At 49.7% G+C, this 21,280-nt stretch overlaps 1 protein-coding gene across 1 annotated transcript; it reads left to right on the top strand.

Annotated features, from left to right (window-relative positions):
* Positions 1 to 505: 505 nt before the first annotated feature.
* Positions 506 to 15,148, top strand: LOC140719195 (G1/S-specific cyclin-D1-like). The gene is made up of 5 exons (XM_073033633.1): positions 506 to 712; positions 5,945 to 6,160; positions 10,769 to 10,919; positions 11,179 to 11,327; positions 13,846 to 15,148. The coding sequence occupies exons 1-5, from the start codon at positions 506 to 508 to the stop codon at positions 13,990 to 13,992; spliced, it is 870 nt and encodes a 289-aa protein (XP_072889734.1). The 3' UTR covers positions 13,993 to 15,148.
* The last annotated feature ends 6,132 nt before the right edge of the window (positions 15,149 to 21,280 follow it).

Genomic DNA, 21,280 nt, shown 5'->3' with positions numbered 1-21,280 from the left:
GTGAGTGTGATAGTATGTACACAGTGTGTGAGTGTGATAGTGTGCACACGGTGTGTGAGTGTGATGGTGTGTACACTGTGTGTGAGTGTGATCGTGTGTACACGGTGTGTGAGTGTGATAGTGTGTGCCGTATGAACATTCGGGGGTTTATGGAACATCTCCCATGACGGATGCATAGACCCAGTTTTGGCTATGGACACTGAGGCAGGAGGCTGCCAGTCCCAGCCAAAGGGGATCCCCCAGGGAGACATTACTTTCAGGAGAGGGAGGTGTTTTTGGAAAGAGGAGAGCCTTCTGTCAGAAGAGAGTTGAGTGAAATGACTGAGGAACTGAACAACAGGGGAGGAGCCAGGGGGCTGTGCCCAGTGAAGTGACTGACACTGGGCTATTCACAGGGACACAAGGCATATGTTGAGTTATTTCACTGCACAGAGGGAGGAGTTAGGTCTCAGGGTATTTAAGTCAGGCAGGGGCTCAGAAGTTTAGAAGCTGGAGTTTCGGGGACATGGAAAAGGTGGGGAACGCGTGGGGCCGTTGTGGCTCAGGAAGGCTCTGCCAGGCTCGGCCGGACCCCAGCCTGCTGCAAGGCCGCGTGCTGCTCACGCTACTGGAGACGGAGCTGAGGTATCTGCCGTGCCGGAGGACCATGGCGAAAGTGCAGAAGGAGATTCGGCCTCACATGCGGGGCAGGCTGGCTGTGTGGATGCTGGAGGTAATGTGTTCACTGATCCTGAGCAGGGCCTGAATGCAGACAAATGGGTTCAGTCAGGGAGCACGGGCACCAAAGGGAAGATAATCAACAACATTACTACGTTTAAAGTGAGGAAGATGTTCTTTATAAATAACATTTTCCATCTCATTCTAAAGCATTTTACTTCCAGTGGTACGTCTTCAAAGCTCACTGTCTGTAACAATGGGGCAGTCAGTGTACGCACTGCAAGCTCCCACTAAACGGCAACATGATGGCATATTTCTGCCGTGTTGTTGTGGGGTTAAAGGTCACTCAGGGCTGTGGCACTCAAGCCTCACGACCCACTGTTCCTGGCTGCACTAGAGTGGGAGTGTGGCGCACTGCACTCGGGAGAGGAGTCGGAGTAAGGACACCAGACTTCAAGAGTAAGTTCAGACCGCTCAAGGGTGATCCCAGGAAGGACTTTACACACTGAGGGGCAACATTCCCTCTTTTTATTTACAGCTGTGCAAACCAACCATTGTTTTGAGCAGGAAGTTTTTATATGGCCTGAAAACTGCGTGAAACTGGAAATGTTTTTCTCTTGTAAAATGCACATTAAGCAAAGACAAAAGCACAACAAAACAATGTCAGGCAGTCAAAGCAACTGACAGGCACAATGGTAAAAATAAAATATTTTGACTAGATGGAGTTGGCGTTTAGTGGACCGACAGTTTATGAACAATGAGCTACCGACTTCCATTCTGTGTCAGTTTTGTAGCCTGAAACACTGACAATGTAAATACGTTGAAACTCTAAAATATTTTAAAGAAAACATTTGTGGTACATTTATTGTTTAGAAAATGTATGGATTATATTCAATAACACACAGTTAGTTACAGTGCATTTCACAAGTATATTAACATAGATTTCAAAGTTATGTTAACATAACTTCAGAATTAAATTAACATCATATAAAATCAAATTCCACCTGTGAGGCAACAAAGGCTATGTGTGTGGGAGCATCTCAGTTGCCGGGCAGCCACGCATCCACACAGTTTAAAGGGAACAGTGCAGAGGGGTGTGGACATCTGGAAGCCTCTCACCCTCCTCTTGAGGCTGGAGAAAGAGTTTGATTGAATATTTCGAATCTGACTGCTCTGCGTTTTATTTGGGTTATTGAACCAAAAAGAATAGATCACAAGCTACAATGTAATTAACAGTCTGAAGAGGTAAATGGTCTTTTGCTTTTCTTATGCTGGACAGGGCGAGGCTTAGTCTTTTAGCATGGCATCTGAAAAGGAGGAATTTTCACCAAACACTGAAGGTCATAGAATAGCACAGCATGGAAACAGGCCATGTGGCCCATCTTGGCGATGCTGACCAACTAGTCCCGTTTGCCTATTTGACCTTTATCCTTGGACCTGTCCAAATTACTTTTAAACATTGCAATGTTACCCACCTCTACCACTTCCTCTGGCAGCTCATTCCACCCTGGGTGTAAAGGTTGCCCATGCGGTCCCTTTTAAATTATTTCCCTCTCATGTTAAATCCACATCCTCTAGTTTTCGACTCCCCTACTTTGGGAGAAAGGTTGTGACCTCCTTGTCCGTGCCCCTCCTGATTCTGTGTACCTCTATGAGGCCACTCCTCAGCCTCCTACACTCCTTTAAAAACAGTCCCAGTCTATCCAGTCTCTGCTAACGACTCAAGCCTTCCAAGTCCTTGTGAATCTTTCTTGCACCTTTTCAGCTAAATGATATCCTTCATGTAGCTGGGTGATCAGAACAATATACAATATTCTAGGGAGGTCGCACCAGTGTCTCGTAAAGCTGCAATGTAACATCCAAACTCAGTATTCAGTGCCCTGACTGATGAAGGGCAGCGTACCAAGCACTGCCTTCACTCGGACTGATGAAGACCAATGTACCAAATGGATTCTTCACCACCCTGTCTGCCTGTGACACTACTTTCAGGGAACCATGTACTGTACCTGGACCCCTAGGTCCCCTCTGTTCTACAACACCCAACAGGACCTGCCATTTACAGTGTAGGTCCTGCCCTGGTTTAACTACTCAAAGTAACAATAGATAATCATTTAGATAATCTTAATCTAATTAATAGTAGTATGGTTTTAGAAACATAGAAAAACTACAGCACAATACAGGCCATTCGGCCCACAATGCTGTGCCAAACATGCAGTTACTTCAGAAATTACTTAGGGTTACCCATAGCCCTCTATTTCTCTAAGCTCCATGTACCTATCCAGGAGTCTCCTAAAAGACCCTATCATATCTGCCTCCACCACCAACGCTGGCAGTCCATTCCACGCGCTCACCTCTCTCTGCATAAAAACTTACCCCTGACATCTCCTCTTTACCTACTCCCCAGCACCTTAAAACTGTGCCCCCTCATGAACTGTTCCCATTTCAGCCCTGGGAAAAAGCTTTTTACTATCCGCAAGATTATGGAAGATAAATCCTTGACAATAAATTTGCTGGAGTTCTTCAGGATAGGAAGTAGTGGCATTGATTGGGGGGACCTGTAGATGTAGTATATGTAGAGTTTAATAAGGTGACACATAAAAAGTTGGTGCAGAAAATAAAAGCTCATGGTGGTGGGTTTGCATGGATTAAAGACTGATTACAGCAGAGGGGCCATTTGAAATAAATGTTCCTTTTCCAGCCTAGAAGCATGGAGTTACTGGATACTCCGGGGATGAGATTTTGGCTCTCAATTATTTGTAGTTTAGATGAATGGCCTGGAGATTGGTTAGGGTGCAAGATATCCAATTCTGCCAAAGGTATGAAAATCGCTGGAAGGTTATCTTGTAATGAGGATAATGGGATCTGTAACGGACTGCAGGTATTTTGAGTGAGTGTTGAAAACTTGACAGAGTTAATGAGCAAAACTGTGAAATCACACACTTTAGTCGGAAAATTCTAAAGGCAAGTTATTATCTGAATGGAGAAGGCCATAAGGCATAGGAGGAGAATTGGGCCATTTGGCCCATCGAGTCTACACATCCATTCCATCATGGCTGATCTGTTATTCTTCTCAACCCCATTCCTTTGTCTAAGAAGGGTTACAGATGAGCAAAGTGGGGAGGAATTTGGGTGTTCCTACATATGGATCACTCAAAGTTAGCTGAACTGGTGTAGCAAGTGATTAGGAAGACATTGGGTAGAATCAGAATCAGGTTTATCATCACCGGCAGGTGTCATGAAATGTGTTAACTTAGCAGCAGCAGTTCAATGCAATACATAGTATAGAAGAAAAATAATAATAATAAATAAGTAAATCAATTACAATATATATATTGGTAAGATTAAAACTGTGCAAAACAGAAATAATATATATTAAAAGAGTGAGATTCATGGGTTCAATGTCCATTTAGGAATCAGATGGCAGAGGGGAAGAAATTGTTCCTGAATTGCTGAGTGTGTGCCTCCTACCTGATGGTAACAGTGAGAAAAGGGCATGCCCTGGGTGTTTGTTGGATGTCCTTAATAATGGACGCCGTCTGTCTGAGTGAAGATGTCCTGGGTACTTTGTGGGCTAGTAGCTAAGATGGAGCCGACTAAATTTATGACCCTCTGCAGTTTCTTTCGGTCCTGTGCAGTAGCTGCCCCCTCCATGTCTCTAATGGGGGCTAGAGTGGCCTTTATCGGGACAGTTTTGGAGTATTGTTACTATTGTTTAGGGTGTTAGTGAGACGCCCTGAGTATTGTGTACGGTTTTGGTTCTCTTGATAGACTGACATTGGAGAGAGCCCACGAGAAATTCGCAAGGCAGAGAGGCTTGTCCTATCACACATGGCAAAAGAAATTAAGTCTACTCCACCTCCTTTTTAATGTTCTTATCCAACTGAACAGAAGTTCCGTATCAGTGAATTAGGATTTAGACCCTCACAATTGTCTTAAATCCTGGTTCCCAGAACGGGGACCCCATACTCCAACTCTGTCCACAACGGTATCTTATCAAGTTAGCCCATCATTTCCTAACTCTCGTGTTCAGTTTCCGCGTCAACTATTTTCTCAATCGGTTCTGCCACAGCTCGTCGTTCTCGTTCCCCTTTTAGAATTGTAGTCGTTGATGTAGTTTACCAGCGACAGTCAGAATTTGTACAGTACGAAGGAGTCAACTCCACAACATTGATCTAAGAAAATATGCTGAGCCGTGCAAATTGATCTGTGCGGATCAATTTCACAAGCGTTGGAGGAACGTAAGCCATAAAGGAGGCTTTAGTAGACAAAGATATGGCAATCAATAACAACCACCTTCGGGAACATGCCAGGTCGAAGTCTGGGAATTTGGTGAAATCTGCCTCCAATGTCGGTCAATGCTGCCCCCTGCTGGCCATAGGCAAAGAGCACGATGACAGTCCTTTCGATTTTTCAGACTCGTACCTAGCATCACACATCCATTTGCAATAAGATCACATTACCGTCAATTTACCCCGAATTTTACCACCCATCGACTCACTCGGGGCAATTTACAGTGGCTAATTAACCTACCAAGCCGCACGTCCTTGGGGAAAAGCCGGAGCACGTGGCGGTAAACTGGGGGAAACCCAAAATCAGGATTGAACGTAGTTCTCTGGTCTTCCCGGTTTCAAACCTTAAGAAAGTGCTTTGAGAGAGGGAGTCCAGATTCCCTTGAAGAAATGTTTCCTGACCAGGCGGCACTGACGGGAAACACCGCAGAGCTGAAGCGTCGGTTAACGCTTTCTGCTGGCGGGCTGCCAGTCGGGATTAAATGGGATTGAGACGGATAATAAATGAACCACGATCGATAGAGGAGCGGGGCTCCATGGGCTACGCCTATATCCTATAGTGTTATGGAATGTCAGATTTCCAGCGTCTGCATTTGGTATTTTAATGCAAATGTCGCCCTTCTTTCTGCATCATTACCCCACACCAGAGACCTGCATATTCTTCTGTCAAATGCTTTACACGCGGGGTCGGGCATTTCATGCAGATATTGAAAAGGGCTGTTTCTCAGTTTTCGCGGAGAGCTTCCCATCGTATTCAGTCCCACAGCCGCTCCAGCCGTCCTCCAGTTCTCAAACATCCCCCAGTTTCGAATGATCCTTCATTGGCGGCACGTTCTCCAATTAACACCCGCCACTCTCTCCTCCTCAGTGCCCTTCTTGAAACTGAACTCTGTCATCAGCTTTCAGTCTCAACGGGCGGCTTGCTGTCAAACCTTGATCCAGTCGGGAGTCCCGAGCTGTACTCACTGCCTAACGTGCTTGCGTTTCTTTAACGATAGGTTTGTGAGCAGGAGACCTGTGAGAAGGAGGTGTTCCCTCTGTCCATGAACTACTTGGACCGCTTCCTGACTGCGATGTCACTGGAAAAGTCCAGGTTCCAGCTGTTAGGGGCCGCCTGCTTGCTCCTGGCGTCGAAAGTCCGTCAGACCAACCCGCTGCCCGTGGAAACCTTGTGCGCCTATACGGCGCACTCGTCCCGGCCGGAGGATCTGAGGGTAAGTTGCCGGGGGGACGGGTACGGGGACACAAACTCTCTCTCTCCCCCCATCAAGTTTGATTCCACGCGTGGAGCTCAGTTTCCTAGAGTCAAAACCACGAATCTGGCCCGAGAGTACCCACCCCAGGGGATCCCCGCCAGAGGCAGATCCTGCTGTTCGAGCTGCTCCTTGGGGTAGTCGGGACAGGCTGGGCTTCCCATGACGCCTGCAACTTCAAGTGTCCTCCGTCTGGTCGCTTAAGCACGGCCCTCAGGGCCTGGTGTGGTACCGAGAAAGCTGTCTTTACCGTTTCCGGGGGTGAGGTGTTTATGGAGTTAAAGTGGACCAGAGAGAGACAATGAGTAAAATAGGCGAAGAATGCAAGACTGAAAATGCTGTTTTTAAACGTGAGTAGCATTCGGAATAAAGTGGACGAATCGTGGCGCAATTAGAGATTGGTCGGTATGACGTATCACTGAGTCGTGGCTGAAAGGAGACCGTAGTTGGGAACTTTGTATCGAAAGGACAGGCAGGAAGGCGTAGGCTCCTTTGGTAAGAGATGGAGTTACATCTTCAGAATGGGCCAGAGAATGTTGAATCTTCATGGGTGGAGTAAAGAAACTGCGAAGGTGAAAAAAACATTGTGGGAATCAAAGGAGCTGGAAAGGGCATGCAGTAAGGGTAATGTCACAATTGTAATGCGGAACTTCAATATGCAAGAAGATTGGGAAAATCAGGTTGGTGTTGGATGGCAAGAGGGAATTTGTTGAATGCCTACCAGATGGCTTTCTAGAGTAGCCTGTGCTTGAGCCTACTCTGGGAAAGGCCATCTTAGATTGGGTGTTGTATAATAACCCAAATCTTATTAGGAAGCGTGACGCAAAGGAACCCTTAGGAGTCAGTGAACATAATATTGAATTTATACTGTAATTTGAGAGGGAGAAGCATAACTCACATGTATCAGTATTGCAATGGAATAAAGGGAATTACAGAGGCACGAGAGAGGAGCTTGCCCAGGTGGACTGAAGGAGGATACTGGCGGGGATGACAACAGAGCAGAGATGGTTGAAGTTTCTGGGAATAGTTTACAAGGCGCAGGACAGATATGTCGCACAGAGGAAGGAGTTCTCAAATGGCAGGTGTGGACAACCATGGCTGACAAAGGAACTTAAGAACATAAGAAATAGGAGCACGAGTCACTCATCTGGCCTAATGAGCCTGCTCCGTCACTCAGTAAAATCATCGCTGATCTGACCATGGACTCATCTCCACCTACCTGCCTTTTCTCCATAACCCTTAATTCCCCTACTATGCAAAAATATATCTAACCTTGTCTTAAGTATATTTACTGAGGTAGTATCTACTACTTCAATGGGCAGAGAGTTCCACAAATTCACCACTCTCTGGGAAAAGCAGTTCCTCCTCATCTCTGTCCTAACTCTACTCCCCCGAATCTTGAGGCTATGTCCCCTAGTTCTAGTTTCACCTATCAGTATCAGTGGAAACAACTTTCCTGCCTCTATCTTATCTATCCCTTTCATAATTTTATATATTTCTATAGAATCTCCTCTCATTCTTCTGAATTCCAAAAGGCAGTTAAGGACTGCATAAAAGCCAAGGAAAAAGGCATATAAAGTAGCAAAAGTGAGTGGGAAGTTGGATAATTGGGAAGTTTTTAAAATCCAACAAAAGGCAATTAAAAAGACTATAAGAAAGGGAAAGATGAAATAAGAGGACAGATTACCCAATAATATGAAGCAGGATACTAGAAGCTTTTTTCCCCCAGTTATATAAAGAGTAAAAGGGAGGTGAGAGTTGATGTTGGACCATTGGAAAATGATGCAGAAATGGAGGACAAAAATTGTGGATGAACTTAATGGGTACTTTGCATTTGCTGTAGAAGACACTAGCAGTGTGCCAGAGGTCTGTGAATGTCAGGGAGCAGGAGTGAGAGCCATTGCTATTACAAAGGAAAAAGTGCTCAGCAAACTCAAAAGTCTTAAGGTAGATTAGTCACCTGGACCGGATGGACTGTATTCAAGGGTTCTGAGAGAGGTTGCTGAAGAGATAGCAGATGCATTGTTACAATCTTTCAAGAATCACTTGATTCTGCCGTGGTCCTGGAGGACTGGAAGGTTGCAAATGTCACTCCACTGTTTAAGAAGGAAGGAAGACAAAAGAAAGGAAATTATAGCCCAGTCAGTCTAACTTCAGTGGTTGGGAAAGTATTGGAATCTATTATTAAGAAGGAGATGTTGGGTACTTGGAGACTAATGATAAAGTAAGTCAAAGCCAGTATGGTTTCTGGAAAGGGACATCTTGCCTGACAAATCCGTTAGAGTTCTTCGAGAAAGTAACAAGCAAGGCGGACAAAGGGAAGGTTGTGGATGTTATTTACTTGGATTTTCAGAAGGCGTTTGATAAGTGCCACACATGAGGCTACTTAACAAGATAAGATCCTGTGGCGTTACAGGAAAGATACTGGCCTGGATAGTGGAATGGCTGACAGGCAGGAGGCAGTGAGCAGGAATAGAGGGGGCCTTTGCGGGTTGACTGCTGGTGACTAGTTCCTCTGGGGTCAGTATTGGGACCACTACTTTTCACTTTGTCAGTCATTTGGATAATGGAATTCATGGCTTTGTGGCAAAGTTTGCAGATGATACAAAGACAGGTGGAGGGGTATGTAGTGCTGAGGAAGCAATGCGATCACAGCAGGACTCAGACAAATTGGAAGAATGGGCAAAAAATTGGCGGATGGAAGATAGTGTCGGGAAATGTATGATAATACATTTTGGTAAAAAGAACAATAGTGTGCGCTATCATCTAAATGGGGAGAAGGTCAAACAGTGGAGGTGGTTAGGGACTTATGCAAGACGCCTCATGCAGGTTAAGAAGGCAAATGCAATGTTGGCATTTATTTCAAGGGGAATGGAATATAAAAGCAAGGAGATAATGCCGAGGCTTTATAAGACACTAGTCAGGGTGTACTTGAAGAGTATTGTCAAAGGTTTTGGGCCCCGTATCTCAGAAAGGATGTGTTGTCATTAGAGAGAGTCCAGAGGAGGTTCACGAGAATGATTCTGGGAATGAGGCCCGTTTGGCAGCTTTGGGTCTGTACTCACTGGAATTTAGAAGAATGTGTGAGGATCTCATTGAAACCTACCGAATGTTGAAAGGACTAGGTAGGGTGGATATGGAGAGGATGTTTTCTGTGGTGGGGATATCCAGAACTAGAGGGCACAGCCTTAAAATTGAGGGGCGACCTTTTAGAGCAGGGGCAAGGAAGAATTTTTTTTTTACCCAGAGGGTAGTGAATCTGTGGAGTGCTCTGCCACAAGCTGAGGTGGAGGCCGCCCGGGGGTATATTTTAAGCGGAAGTTGATCGTTTCCTGATCAGTCAGGTCATCAAAGGATATGGCGAGAAGGCAGGTGTAAGGTGTGGGATCTGGGATCAGCCATGATGGAAAGGCAGAGCACACTGGATGGGCTGAATGGCCTGATTCTGCTCCGGTGTTTTATCCCAGGCAGCCTCTGGGGGGACAGTGGGGGAGGAGGGGTCGTGTCCTGCGCCGATATCTATTCACATCGTTCTATCAGGCTATGTTCAGTTACCTCATCGCTGTTTGTCATAGAATGCGGAAGCAAGCATTTCAGTCGACTGATGCCACCCATTCTGCGGGAGCTTGCTGTGTAGAGATCCCCTGCAGTACTTGAATCGCGGGGTTCCGGACAGACTGCATTCACCGTGACCCCGAGCCCCTCATTGCCCATTTTCAGCGCGGACGTCGCTGATCAGCTGAGTTTCGGCACCGGTGTCGGTCTGTACCGACCAGCGCCCGCTGTCCAGAGAGACCCCGGGCTCTCTCCGTCCACTGACCGAGCGACCCTTTTCTTTGGCAGTTTTCCCAGATCCACTGGGCGTGCCCATCATACCCGACAGGTTCCCGCGATCGCATATCCGATAGACCTGACGCGGGGAGGTGGTCAGTCTGGACAAGATAGGCCGAAGGGCCGGTTTCTGTGCTGGGTGACTGCGAATCTACGACTCGAAGCGTTCAGGGCCGCAGAAACGCAAACCCGATCTGCTCGGTCGCCCGTCTCAAAAATAAACCGGGGTAGGTCACTGTAAGGGGCGGGGAGGTGTGGAATAGGAAGGGGTATTCCCTTTCCATTGGGCTAAGGACTGGGAGCGCTGTTGGGTCCGGAACACTCCTCTGAAAGGTCCCGTCGCTCTGTGGCGTCCCCACCCCCCTAGCTCCCAATCTGCTGTGCTGAGTGAAGATATTGTATCGAGGGTCCCGCTCCTTCTCCTGAGGGTCTCTCAGTTACCGTCGTCCTTCAGCTATCGTCAAAATTGTCTTAAACGTCTTTCTAAAATATCCAACCCGACTTCTAAAGTGCTTTCCGACTCTGGAATTTTTCCAGGAAATCCCGTTTCGTTCGCGCAGAACCTCGGAGACTGGAACTGAACACAGTTGTGTGTCTTTTTAACTCTCACTCTCCCACGTTCGGAAGTCACGGACAGCGACGGGCTCTGGGAGGTGCTCCCGAGGGTTGGGGGCCGCTGCGGGAGGGGGTGGCTCCCCGTGAGCCGGGCTTTGTCTGACGGCCTCTCTCACTCGGCAGGCGATGGAATTGCTGCTCCTGGACACGCTGCACTGGCGCCTCGGCGCGCCCACGCCGCAGGAGTTCGTGGAGCAGTTACTCGGAGCGCAGGCGGCCGGGGAGCGGCTGATCCGCAAGCACACCGACACCTTCATCGCGCTATCCAACACAGGTGCGGGGAGTCAGAGGGGGTCTCGCGTCCGCCCGTCTGAGGAGGGGTCGGTGTGGTGATGATGATGGTGGTGGTAGGGGAGGGGACGGGACATTTGTGTTGGTGGTACAGAGTTAATGGGGATGGGTATGTGGGGTTGGGGTTGGCTGGCGAAACGTCGGTAGGGGTGGGGATAGGCGGGTGAGTTTTCTCCAGTGTTTGATGGAGGCGGACGATCCCGGGACCCGAACCGCCGACGCTAATTCCCGCATCGTTCCAGATGCTGAGTTCGTGTCGTTGCCGCCGTCGGTGATCGGTGCCGCCAGTCTCGCCGCCGCTGTCTGCGGCCTTCGCCTGTGTCTGCCGGGGATTCCTCCGGGAACCCGGGTGCTCACCGACCACCTCGCCCGCTGCATCCGCTGCGATCCGGTAAGTTGGTGCTATGACCCTTGCCTCCCAGTCCCAACCCAACTCACCTCACCTCACCTCCACGCCCTTCCCCCATCGTCCGGTCTCCTCCACCACCCAGGCGGGTTTCCGTTCCCAGTCTGCGCCCCCTCGGTCCCTGACTCCCCAACTCTCCCAGCCCATTTGCTGTTGGTGCGTTCTGACCAGCTCTGGAGCAGGGATGAAATCTTTCCCGGTCGGGGTCAATGCCTCTGCTTCCCTGCCGGCTTGTCGGTGACCATAAGACAGAGGAGAAGAACTAAGTAATTCAGCCCGTCGAGTCTGCTCCAGCTTCCATTGCGACTGACTCAACCCCATTCTCCTGCCTTCTCCCCTATCCTTTGAAGCCCCGACTAATCAAGAATATATTAACCCGTTTTAAATATACCCAATGACTTGGCCTTACAGCAGCCTGAGTTGAAGAATTCCACAGATTCCCCACCCTCTTGACTAAAGAAATCCCTCCGCAATCTCTGTTCTAAATGTAAATTTCTCTATTCTGAGGCTGTGGCCTCCACTCCTAGGCTCCCCCACTATCCTATCCACAGCCACTGACAAGGCCTTTCAATATTCAATAGGTTACAATGAGATTCCCCCCCCCCCCCCCCCAGTACAGGCCCAGAGCCATCATATACTTCTCACATGTTAACTGTTTCATTCCCAGATTCCCTCCACCGGACCCTCTCCAATGAGATAAGGGGCCCAAAACTGCTCACAACATTCCAAGTGTGTTCTGACCAATGCCTTAAAGGGACTGTGGTGCGCATGGATCACTTAGGCCAAAGGGCCTGTGGTGAGCGTGGGTTAGTTAGGCCAAAGGGCCTGTGGTGAGCTTGAATCGGTTAGGCCAAAGGGCCTGTGGTGAGCTTGATCAGTTAGGCCAAAGGGCCTGTGGTGAGCTTGAATCGGTTAGGCCAAAGGGCCTGTGGTGAGCTTGATTGGTTAGGCCAAAGGGCCTGTGGTGAGCTTGAATCGGTTAGGCCAAAGGGCCTGTGGTGAGCTTGAATCGGTTAGGCCAAAGGGCCTGTGGTGAGCTTGAATCGGTTAGGCCGAAGGGCCTGTGGTGAGCTTGAATCGGTTAGGCCGAAGGGCCTGTGGTGAGCTTGAATCGGTTAGGCCGAAGGGCCTGTGGTGAGCTTGAATCGGTTAGGCCGAAGGGCCTGTGGTGAGCTTGATTGGTTAGGGCAAAGGGCCTGTGGTGAGCTTGAATCGGTTAGGCCGAAGGGCCTGTGGTGAGCTTGATTGGTTAGGGCAAAGGGCCTGTGGTGAGCTTGAATCGGTTAGGCCGAAGGGCCTGTGGTGAGCGTGGGTCAGTTAGGCTAAAGGGCCTGTGGTGAGCTTGAATTGGTTAGGCCGAAGGGCCTGTGGTGAGCGTGGGTCAGTTAGGCTAAAGGGCCTGTGGTGAGCTTGAATTGGTTAGGCCGAAGGGCCTGTTTTCCACATTGTATTAATTCTATACTTCTATCCACCTCTCTACCTACTAACTGATTAACAACTTCCCTCCAAAGAACATTTTTACCTACTCACACCCTCCTATTCCAATTCTATCACCTCCCACCTCCATCCGTACCCACTTCCCAGTCCAATACACCCCCAGCCCTCCCTCACCCTGCACTCAGGACAGGCACATATGGGATCATCACTGGCATCTTTCAAATGGGATACAGATCTGGGATGGTGAAGATACCAAGGCCAGCCTGTCCAAGTGAGGGTAAGGGAGCTCCTGGGGCTGTCCCTGCTCCCAATTCACCCGCTACAGCACCGTTACCCTCATGGTGTGCTTCATCAAAGGGCGAGTTCAGGGGATGAGGGGCAAGTCAGGCAGCGTCTGTAGAGGGAAGAACAGATTCAATGTTTCAGCTTGGAGCCCCTTCATCAGAACTGGAACATTGGTGGGTGGGGGGAATCTTTCCTCTACCCAACTACCAAGTGTCTCATTGTTTTCTGATTCGATTTCAGATTCCCAGCGTTGAAGTTTCTCTGATTTCCATGAAGAGTTTATTGAAACAGACGGGGTTTGCTTCGGTTATGGGGGAAACAGGCGAGAGTTCTTTGGCAGTATCAGGAAAGAAAGGGTGCTCGTCTCTGGAAGCAGTTTGGAATACTGGGGGGTTGGGGGGGTTTTATTGGAGGCTGGGATTGTACCTGGTGGACAAATGAAGCGCTTATAGATTTGACTGATTCTGCAATCTGCCCCCAGGCTGGTATGAGATGAGGGGGATGGGATGCACGGGGTGGTTGAGGGCTGGCATAGATTCGTAGGGCTGAACGACCTGCTTCACTGTTGCAACAGAATCAGAGAAATGAGTGGGATCTTGCTGTGCACATATTGGCTCCTCCTGCACTTCCGTGTCTATGGTGACTTCACTGTGTTTCTTGTTTGCTGTAAACAAGAAATGCAAGGCATTTTGAAAATGCAGGGCAAGTGCCCTGTTGTTCATTGTCAGGATGGAATCCAGCACAGTTCTCCCCAACCTGTGTGTTCTTCCCTCTTATGCAGGAGTGCGTGAGGACATGTCAGGAGCAGCTCGAAGTCTCCCTACACACCCGCCTGAGACAAGCAGCCCCACAAACTCTCCCCCCGCCAAAGCCGGAAGAACTGGAACGTTCCAGGACACCCACAGACATCCAGGACGTGAACTTGTAAGGACAGAACACACTATTGCCCAGCACTCGAGTCCTGCACTGTTTGTCTATGGAATTGCCCCCATACCCTGCTATCCAGTCCCGGACTCCCCACCTTGTGACAACATGGTCCCAGTTCCCAATTCTGCAGATCCTCCCAAATGCCCTTGCTCTTCCTCCAAAAATTCTCGAATCATTTTGATGAGATGCCCTTCATCATCATGTCTGGGGATATGGGGAAATAGCCTTGTACCATTGGATCAGTTGTCATAATAGAATGGGCTCGATGAGCTGAGTAGCTGTTTCTATCTTGCGTTTAATCTTCAATCTTTTAAATCGGTGAACATGCCACGTTTCTCCTGTAAGGCCTGTCCTGCCTCTGTTCCCACTGGGATCCACCTCTTCCCCCCCCCCCCCCCCCACCTCTGGGACTTGATCTGCCTGAGGTGTAGAATCCAGTGTCTACAGGGCCTGGCTGTTGATCCCAGGATAGGGATGAACTGGAGGGAGAGAGGACTACAACCTCAGGGCAGCAGGCCAGTTTTCATCCTGGTGTTGGACCCTCTGGAAGGGGAAGCGAAAACCACAGGATCCCGAGTCTCCAACATGGAGGTCATTTAATAGGAAAGCTCCCTGGAGGAGACCTTCCTTCGCAAACCTCCCACTCACCCCTTCACTCATCTACTCCACACTTCCCATTGGCCAGGTCGTGGGCCAATCCCAGTGGCCACATTACTCCTCTGACCCTGGGACTGGCTGAAGTGGGTTGGCCTTGGAGAAGGAAGCCAAGGCGACGATTCATGCCTTTAGCCATCAATCATCCAAAATGCTCACCATTCATTGGCTCTCTTAATTGTATCATTATTTAACTATTTATTTTAACTTTATTTTAATTAAAATAAAGTCTGTATTTAAGTTAATGTTTAAAGTAATGTTAAGGTTAAAATAAAGTTCATACTGACTATGCTTGTCAGATTCATGATCTCATGTGCATTAACCAAGGCAGCCTGAAGAGACTTCAAAGTCTGGTTTCTCACATCCAATATGATTATTTCACTCTGGAGACATCACAGCAGAGCCCCGTTTCTTCTCCTGCTGTGCAATCCTGAGCGCAGGATCAGAAGGTCATGACCAGAAGGGATTCCCTCACACCTGTCAGTTGTCTTCCTTCACAATGCCCCAGCAGCAAGTTCAAAGGACAACTACAAATTGGTCAATAAACTTCAGCTTTCCCAGCATCTGCAGTCTCTTGTGTCTCCAGCCTCTCGCTTGACTGGATAAGCCCTCTAAAACTGTCGTACACTTAAAGAAGATGATTTTCAAACAATATGAGCTTATTACACAAAACGTCTGCTAGGACAGACCTCATCTTAGGAGTCTGTGAGATGATCTTTGTTGCATCTTCCCAAGGGTCCTACTGAGAGATCAACATTAATCTTCAGGTCTGATCTCACCGATAGCCTCTACGTATCTAACAGACATTCAGGACCAGCTGTGGGACTGTGAGACACACATATACAACCACAGATCACAGTTCAGGACTCTTCAGCCCATGACGTGCTGACTTTTTAACCTACTCCAAGATCAATCTCACCCTTCCCTTCTACACAGCCCCCCATTTTTCTTTCATTCATGTGCCTGAGTCTCTTAAATGTTCCTAATGTACCACCACCCCTGAAGATGCATAGCATGCACCCACCACTGTGTAAAAAACCCACCTCTGACATCCCCCCATACCTTTTCTCAATCACCTTCGAAGTATTAGCCAATGCCACACTGAGAAAAAGGCACTGGCTGTCCACTCTATCCACCTATGATCTTATATGCCTCCGTCAAGTCTTCTCTCATTCTCCTCCTCAACGATAAAAGCTCCAACTCACTCCCTCTTTCCTCAGAAGACATGCTCTCTAATCCAGGCAGCATCCTGGTAAATCTCCTCTGAACCCTCTACATTCCCCCTACAATGACCAGGCTGGGCACCATCAATGAGGTCGGTATTTAGTGTCCATTCCCTGAGAAAGGGGTGGTGAGTCCATCTCCGAACCATAGTTGGTTCTTCTGGTGACAGCTCTATAGCTACACAGGCCCAACAAGGAACACCTTCTCAGTGAAGGTCATGAATGCTTGTTAATGTACAAAGAATCAATGATTAACTGTCCTGAACAGTGGAGGGGGCATCGGCCAGACCCAGTTGGGTTGGTTGTCTCTGGACATGTAGTTCATGCAGTTCACCTGCCTGTGAGAGGTGAAACAGTTCAGACGGGCTATCTCCACTGAAAGAAAAATATTCAGCAGCTTTAGGTTTCTGTATCTTGCCACAGGATTACATATGGAGGCAGGGAGAATTGATGGGGAGTCAAATTGACAATGTGTCTTGTCAGCATCCAAGGAAAGTTGGGAATGTTGGAAGACTGAGCTGACATCAGTTGCATTATCTGGGAAGAGAGCAGATTGGGAGACTGCTGAGACACTGAACATTGAGCATTGGGATATTGGGAATTACCTCTGGGATACCGACCACTTAAGGTTGTTATACCTGGGGGTGGTAATGGGGACTGGCTCCCGCTATCTATTAAATGCTCCCAGTGGTGTGCACCTCAAATAGCCTCTGACAACCAAGTCCAGCTCCTGGCCTTCATGTGTGGCTGAGCTACAAAGACTGGCAGAAACGTTTATACTGACAAGAGAAGGGGCAAAGGTAGGTTATTTGTGCCTTTAAACCAGTCGCTTCGGGCAGATGGGGCTTGTCAGCCATGGTTGGCAGCTCATCCAGGAGGAGGAAAACTCTGATCTCAAGCCTACGCTGCCATGTGGCTGTACCCACTCCTGGGGAAGGCTTCCCAGTGAATAAAACCCAGAGTTCGAGTTCGTGTCCCCGAGGTAATCCTACATCGAGTTCAATGCTGACCGACAACTTCTGCAGCACTGCCGGTACCAAAATGTACTAGTGTCTACCGTTCATCAGCTGCGTGGAGAGGGGGCGCTTTCTACATGGGCAACAGCTTGTACCGCCTAGGCAGCTAGGACGCCATATCCAGGGCGCTCACCTCACGGGCCACTGTGATACCTGGTATTGAAGCCAGAGACTGGAACACCAGAATGTTGTCCACCGGTTGACGGATGAGTGGGCGATGGGCGGCGGTGAGAAGGTGGGCCGGCGGGTGAGGGGTTTAGCGGCTGGGTGATTGTTGGGTGAGCAGGGAGTGAGTTCTGATGCCTCTGGAACAGCCGCCATGTTCGGACAGCTCTGGAACATTGGCATCCAGGACTGTCAGTAAAGCTAGCAGGTAGAAGTTTTGACACAGACCTTTATGTAAATACATTAAATACAATTTCACTCACCTGGAAACGCGCGTGGCACTAATAAATTAAATAAAAAATAGACGTGACGATGAAGTGCGTCGGGCTGACATATAAAAAGGGAGAGTCTTTTCCTCGTTCCAAGTAAAGAGTAAAAATGAACAAAAAAAGTCAAAAAATGTTCCAGAACAATGACAGAACATTGCACAAGTTAAATAAATACAGTAATTGTCCATTTACAAAAGAAACACTGAAAGGTTTGAAACCATTCAATGCGTTAACAGCAAAGCCTGATTTACATGTACAACAAGAATTAAACTGGCCATACTTCACACAAGGACTCCCTCAGGCTATTGTGGTTTCAGCATGAGATGTGCTGGGGGTAGAGGGAGGGGAGAGCAGGGGCATTAGAAAGTTGCCGAGGGTGGGGCGGGGGATGATCTCTAATAGGGAGTGGGACGATTTCCTCTGCAGTTACCCTGTTTTATCAGCCAGAGGAGTTGTGCTGTTCTCCTGGTCCCGGTGTAATGCATAAGGCAATCCCGGGGACTGGGGACAGCTGACCCGGCTGCCGTCTCTGCTTCCCTGCGGGAACCCACTCCACCCCCTCGGACAACAGGACCCCGTGCTCCGGCGACGAAACTTCCTTAAGCAGGAGAGTCCTTGAGATACACGCATGCTCAATATCGATATAAATTAAAACCAAGGTTCCGCTCCGCACGGCACTGGTGAGGAGTGGGAGAGGTATTAAATGTAACCAGTCAGTGACAGCACCTCGACAATACTCCATGGCCAATTGAATTTGTACCTGGGGCAGCACAGCCTGAGCTGCGGGGGTTAAGGCAGCCCTCAGTGGCCACAGAAGGGGGAGCGACGAGAGTGGGTGAGGCTGCGCCAAGCCCCGGGCAGAAGCTGACACCTACGCCTTGGTCCAGACTCGGGCTGGGTTTAGCACCGCGCTCTCTCCCGCCCCATCGCTCCTGAACCTGCAGCGCCCAGGGACCCAACCACCAGCACAGTAATGGTTAGGTACCGAGTAACGCTCCCTCTACGCCGTCCCACCGAGCGATCCCAGAGCAGGGCTAAAGACAGGGTAAAGCTCCCGCCACGCCGTCCCGTCGCACGCTCTCGGGTCAGGGAGAGCAGGAGTCAGGCCGGGAGAAAAAGCTCCCGCCGGTCTGCGGACAGGCGAGCTGACAATTTCGAAGAGCTAGTCGGTGTTCCTGGGTTGCCCTAAACTCGTGCCCCTCTCAAGCCCGTTGTTCAAAGACTGCTGTCCGGGTACGGAGGGTGGGAGCGGGTGGGGGTGGGAGATGTCCAACTCTAAATGCTTAGGGCAGGCAACGGGATTGAAAAATAAGGTTCAAGGTCTTCAGCACGGATGCCTTTGAAATTCACACACACACATACTCACACTCACACAAATAAAACCCCAGCCTCGGCGAGGGAGTACGGGAGCAGGGTCGTTCTATTTACATCGCGAACCGAATGACGCTTTAAACTGGTGTGGACCTTCCCCATCAGCGTGCACCCTGCCAGCCACCTGAACAAACCAGACAGGCTCTTGCACTGTAGGGGCTCCGAGCTCTGATCTGGAACCCACAGAGTAACAGGAGAACAAAAAACAAGGCAGCGTCGCAATCGTGATCTCGGAGAGTGTCTCTCTGGGCTCTCGCCTGCTCTTCCTCGACACGAAGAAAGTCTTTTGCTCTCAGCAATCGGATGAGGTTTGCTTGCCCGTTGCTCCTTCCTGTGATGGTGCACGCACCCCGACAGCTGCTCAACCCAACACTCAGAATCTGCGGAGGAACAAGTCCCACTGGGTCAGGGCTGGGAGCAGACCCTTCGGCCCGTCGTCGCGGTGCACGCACCCCGACAGCTGCTCAACCCAACACTCAGAATCTGCGGAGGAACAAGTCCCACTGGGTCAGGGCTGGGAGCAGACCCTTCGGCCCGTCGTCGCGGTGCACGCACCCCGACAGCTGCTTAACCCAACACTCACTAGGGCTAAGTTACAGTCAACCCACTGCTCCTGATACGGGAGGAAACCGGAGCACCCAGTGCCCAAGAGAAAGTAACATGCGGGATCAAAGCAACAGACATTCAACCTGTGTCAATCTTCCCTCACACACGCCCTGGGAGGGACCCTCACATGCGGCTCCCGCCATCTCCCCGTTCAACCCGTGTCAGTCGGTGAAAACTTCCCTCACAGACGCCCTGGGACAAACCCTCAGACGCGACTGCTGAAACGCTCCACATAACTTCCCCTCACAGGCGATCCAGCGCCCGTGACCCCTCACACGCCCCCGTCCCCCGCGGTCTCACCTGCTGAGTGCTGTTAGCATGAATACGTCCGGATTGATGGGGTGTCAGCCCGCGGAGTCCCTGAGGCGGCACCTGTACCAACAAGAGGGGCGGCGTTAACTCCCAGTGCAATCTGTTTTTGCTCCACTTTGTCGGCGATGTACCTGGAGTCACTGAACACAGAAGCAGGTTGTCCTGGGCCCACTGATCAAAGATCCATCTACACTAATCCCATTTACCAGCTCTTGGTCTGTGGCCTTCCACAATTCAAATACTTCTATTGTGAGAGTCGATCTGGCGACTCTCCTCTGCACGCTCTCCAGTGGATCACAATCTTCCTACGGTGTGGCAACCGGGTTGTATAAGTACTCCAGCTGAGGCTGGAACAATGCTTCAGAAAGCTGTATCACCACCACTCTGCGCTTATTTCCCAAAGAAGGCCAGCATCCCGTATCCAATCTTCATTGCCTTATCTGTGCGCTGCCACTGTTTGGGATGTGTGCCTCTCCTTCACCAGCAATCCTCTCAATGCCCTTCTCTGCTGCTAGTGCCTTCCCCCACAGACCCAGATCAGTGAGAGTAGCCAGAAGTGGGTTCGAGCCCCTTTCCTGCTGTTAACAGAAAAACATAACAAGCCCACCCAGCGCTGAAACCTCCAGGGAGGGGGATGTGCTGTTCATTTCTTCTCAGGTTGACGTGGAAAATTCCCCGACTCCTGCCAGTACGAAGCCCTCAGCCAGTGTCACTACCGAGTGACGTTCTGCTGTGGGGCCACTGACTCGGACAGTATCGCACTTTGATTTAAGTGTTTAGGGGCTGAGGAGTTAGCGCACGAAAGCGGCACTGAGGTAGAACGTCAGTCACAATCTCACTGGCCGCTCTCCTCCGCTACACTCCTGCAGCGCCCCCAGCATTCCCCTGGTTGGCCAGTCTCCATTGTATATACAGAGAGAAGCGGGCTTAAAGGGTCCGGTCGATGGCTGCCCCACTTACTGTCTGCCTGCACCTTCCGCAGCTGGACGCTCTGTGAAGCAATGGCTGCTGCCGTCACCCGGAAGTTGGCGGGGAGCGTTTCCGACGTGTCCGATGTCATATCACGCATCTCCTTTGCCCGGAACCGCTTGCGCCATGACGGGGCTCGGCTGAAGTTCTTGGCGTCGCCCTGGAAATGAGGGGAGGGGAAGGAGGAGAGACTGCGTCACTGGTGACACACTGGAGCAGCAGGAAGAGCTGATGGCTCACAGTCCTAGTAGACCCACTCAGTCTGACCTTGCTGCTGTCTATGTGGAGTTTGCACGTTGCCCTTGTGATCATGAGCGCAATGAGTGCCTCAGTTTGGACAGGACGGTACTAATCCCGCTCCTGAGTTGGGTTGGGGGGGGGGGGGGTCTGTTTAGCTGAGTGTTTGTGGGCCTCTCTAGTATTGTGAGGTGGCTGATGTTAATAGTCCGGGTCATGCAGCTTCCAGACGGATGACTGGAATCTACTGTTGGTCAGTAGACCAGGAACTTTCTACTGCATCTGAGGTCATGACATTGGAACAAAAAACCCTTTCCCCAAGATAATTTGTGATGTTTCTCTGTCAAAACCAAGCCTTGCCCCCATCTCCATTATTAAATCATCCACTTAAAGTATCTTTTTAAGGAATTTCCAGCGTCTTACACCATGGTGCCTTCACACACTGAGTCCACCACAACCATCTACAC

Source organism: Hemitrygon akajei, chromosome 31 (assembly GCF_048418815.1).
Source record: "Hemitrygon akajei chromosome 31, sHemAka1.3, whole genome shotgun sequence".
Lineage (NCBI taxonomy): Eukaryota > Metazoa > Chordata > Chondrichthyes > Myliobatiformes > Dasyatidae > Hemitrygon > Hemitrygon akajei.
Note: the sequence above shows the minus strand (reverse complement) of the source record. Positions and strands in the feature narration are given on the sequence as shown.

Bases quoted from the DNA above. Each gene is read 5' to 3' on its own strand.
- LOC140719195 (XM_073033633.1), top strand. From the start codon at position 506: ATGGAAAAGGTGGGGAACGCGTGGGGCCGTTGTGGCTCAGGAAGGCTC. The intron at 10,920-11,178 runs GTGCGGGGAGTC...GCATCGTTCCAG, and splicing joins CATCGCGCTATCCAACACAG to ATGCTGAGTTCGTGTCGTTG. The intron at 11,328-13,845 runs GTAAGTTGGTGC...CCTCTTATGCAG, and splicing joins GCTGCATCCGCTGCGATCCG to GAGTGCGTGAGGACATGTCA.